This window comes from Aulonocara stuartgranti, assembly GCF_965226115.1.
Source record: "Aulonocara stuartgranti genome assembly, chromosome: 14".
Lineage (NCBI taxonomy): Eukaryota > Metazoa > Chordata > Actinopteri > Cichliformes > Cichlidae > Aulonocara > Aulonocara stuartgranti.
This window is the reverse complement of record NC_138950.1, coordinates 10309942-10313780: the sequence shown is the minus strand read 5'-3', so window position 1 is coordinate 10313780 and position 3839 is coordinate 10309942. Positions and strand designations below refer to the sequence as shown.

The 3839-nt window shown below is 38.4% G+C and overlaps 1 protein-coding gene across 1 annotated transcript; it reads left to right on the top strand.

The window, feature by feature from the left end:
• Positions 1 to 2092: 2092 nt before the first annotated feature.
• LOC309687015 (olfactory receptor 52D1-like) lies at positions 2093 to 3028 on the top strand (the record flags this gene model as incomplete). The annotated part of the gene is made up of 1 exon (XM_082501682.1): positions 2093 to 3028. The coding sequence occupies one exon, from the start codon at positions 2093 to 2095 to the stop codon at positions 3026 to 3028; it is 936 nt and encodes a 311-aa protein (XP_082357808.1).
• Positions 3029 to 3839: the final 811 nt, after the last annotated feature.

Genomic DNA, 3839 nt, shown 5'->3' with positions numbered 1-3839 from the left:
GGCCTCTGGAGAACTTCAAGACATGTTGAGGAGGTAATTTAGCCATTTAAATCAGCTGTGTTGGATCAAGGACACATCTAAAACCTGCAGGACACTTCCCCTTGAGGCCTGGAGTTGGACACCCCTGTCATAAATGAAAGTGTAGAAAAGTCAGGGGCCCAGGCAATAGAAATTACAGAGATGAGGAGGGATAAGAAACAATGCAGAAGACTATGGCCCTTCACAGGAGGCATCACCAGCGAGTGAAGGAAGTTGCTGATGTCAATAAATCCTCTCCATGTCTAGGGACTGACTTAGCGATAAGATTTACAAGTTTATCTAAACAAAGTTGTTTGACAAGTCGTGGGCACAGAGGACTGGAATGTACTGCAGCTTACTGTAACTGCCGCAGGACTGATGATAGCTTCAATCTCGTATGGTCCAATGTAACATGGAGCGAGCTTATGGGAAAGGCATTTTGAGCCCCAGCTCCGACAGTCTCTGTCATTGTGTCCTTGGGCAAGACACTTCACACTTGCCTACTGGTGGTGGTCAGAGGCCCGGTGGTGCCAGTGTCCGGCAGCCTCGCCTCTGTCAGTGCGCCCCAGGGCAGCTATGGCTACAATGTAGCTTGCCATCACCAGTGTGTGAATGTGTGTGTGTGAATGGGTGGATGACTGAATGTAGTTTAAATCGCTTTGGGGTTCATAGTAACTAAGTAAAGCGCTACACAAATACAGGCCATTTACCATTTTACCATTTAAAAGGATGTTCAGCCCCCTCTTTCCATTTCCCTAGAGCCAACTTCACTGCTAACATCTCCCAGTTGGCCACATCATACTGTAATTTTTCTCTGCAGGAGGTGACAGAAAAATGCACAAAGTTGCAGCTTACCTATTAGTCCAGAACGCTGGGAACAGAGAACAACCCTGACTCCAGAGTCTGATGCAACTACTTCTATGATAAATGGTTTTGCGGTATCTGGGTGGATCAAAACAGGTGTTTTAGTAAGACAAAGGCAGTTTTGGCTTCAGTGGACAAGACAGGCAGGACTTTGGTGGAGGTGAGGTGTGGTGGGTGCTTGTGTGATGTGGAAGTGAGCCCTTCACTTACAGGTCGATCTTCACCTGTCCTCCTGCCAAAATATAACCCAGAAAAATGACAGAAGGAGAGTGGAACAAATTTCTTGGCCTTGACATATAAGCGGTTCTCGAGGAATCGCTGCAGGATGGAGTGGACATGGACACAGTGCTCCTGGGGTTTTTTGAAGAAAGTCAGGATACCATCAAGACATACGAACACAAAGATGCTCAGAAAATCTCTTAGAATGTCACTTACTAATACCAGGAAAACTGGAGCGTTAATGAGGATAAAGTTTTATATTGAATGTGGTTTTCCATTCATCTCCGCTCCTGGATACAGACCAGATGATAGGCAATGCGTAAGTCAAGTTTAGTAAAAATAGTTTCTATGTGCTTACAGATAATCTTGAAAAACTGATAAAATGATGAAAGCTGACCTGTTGATATGTTGTTGATGTTTGTGTAGGTAATTAATGACATGATATAACATTTCTGATCCTTGATAAATCCCTTGTGAGGCAGTGGTTAAGACCATGTGAATCTAAAGATGAACTTTAAGATAACACCTAATACTCCAGAGAACTGCCTGCTGTTCAGAGTCACGTCTATAAAGCCTTTAATCCCTATGAATCTTTTACTAGGTTGTCATTGCCAGCACTGACATAACTGGATAAAGATGAGTGCTTTGTGTGTATGTACAATGTTGTGCATATGTACAATGTTTTTTCTTCTTTGAAGCGATTGACTCCTATATATGTGTGTGTGTGTTCTATGAGTTATTTAAATTTAAGGTCAAAACATTCTAAGTTGTTTTTTTTAAGAGTGCAAATTACATGACATGAAATGTATATGAAGTTCTTTGGAGAGGGAGGATAGAGTTTGTTGATTATAACTGAACTGTAACATTTAATCCTATGTCTTCTTTTTATATATTTTCTATTATGTCCTTTGAGGTACGTAAATATTGTCTTGCTCATTAGCAAAGAAGCGATGATTGACTTCTCAATTTTATAGTGTGAAAAAGCAACAAAATGAACAACCGATACAACACATCCTCTTTTTTACAGATTAATGTCTTTAATCTCTCCTCTGAGAGTGTTTTTCCTGCATTTCTTTTTGCAACTCTGAGTTACATGATCATACTTTTTTGCAACCTTACTCTAATACTCACCATTGTGCTGAATAAATCTCTGCATCAGCCAATGTACCTAATTCTGCTGAATCTTCCTATTAATGACCTTATAGGGTCATCAGCTCTCTTTCCACAGCTCATCAAAGAAATACTGAGAAACAGTGGGATAATGCAATACTCAGCTTGCGTTGCTCAAGCTTTCTTTATCCATATCTATGCAGCAGGCACTGTGTTCAATCTGAGTGCAATGGCATATGATAGATACATTGCCATATGTTACCCACTGCAGTACAGTACTGTGATGACTAATGCCCATATCATGAGAATAATCACCATTGTATGGATGAGTTGTTTAGTTTTAATTGCTGTGCTTTTTTTCTTACTTTTGCGCTTGCCTCGTTGTCGATCTGAAATGACAAACCCCTATTGTGATAATGCATCTCTGTTGACTTTGGTCTGTGCTGACACAACTATTAACAACATCTATGGCCTTTTTATAAGTGCTTTTTCACAATTGGTGGCTAATGGAATTGTTTTCTACACATATCTCCGCATCCTCATAACTTGCTTTAGATCTAAACGATCAGATACAAAAGCCAAAGCTCTGCAGACATGTGCTACACATCTGATTGTTTTTCTCTTGTTGGAGTGTCTTGGTCTTTTCACCATCATATCATATAGACTAAATAATGTTTCACCCCATTTCAGAAGATTTATGGGTTTGTCAACTTTAATTTTTCCCCCAACACTGAATCCAATCATCTACGGTTTGAAAACAAAGGAAATTCGAGAAAAGGTGTTGAACTTTTTAAAGAATAGGATGTTTTCATCTTAATGCACTCTTTCAAAAGAATCTGATGTAACATGCTGAAACATTTTAATTGTTTTATTTTCCCGTATTTATCCTGCTGTCTGACATTAATTCAGTCACTCTGTCGAGTCTTTTAAAAAATGCTGATTAAGTTTTCTGATGACAGATATTGTAGTGCTTTTTGAAAGAATCTAGGTTATTACTTTATTTTTTAGTTATTGCTTGTCATTATATTCTTTTGCATAAAAAGTAAATGGAAACTTCCAATTACACGTTTTTCTCGTTGTGTGACTGTTTTCACAAAAATCAAATAAAAACTTTATTTTCATAGAATATGAACTTTTATACTTTCATATACATTGTATATTATCAATCATCTTTTTCCATTTTAATATCTATTATTATTAGTATTATTGTTATAACTACTACTACTACTACTACTACTAATAATAATAATAATACAACAATTTAAATATATAATTCCATTAAATATTTGCCTATTTTACTTCATCTCATATGTCATTGTACTGAATTTGAGCAACCCTAAGCTTAATGCAGATTACTTTTAACAATTATCCACCTCAATTAAATCTATGGTCTGGAGCACAGGCTGCTGTCGAACAGGGCAAGCTAAAGAATAAACATTTTGTGTCAGCAAGGGGTGGGGGAAAGCCATTCACCAGAGCATATCTTAAGTGCTGCTGATGTGGGCTGGCCTTCTCCACACGCTCTTCAAGGCTGCAGTGCACAAAGACACTGTGACGTCAGACACATTCACACTCACTTTTTTCATGTGCATAAATAAATCATATGGCTGATGATATGTGCCATGGTG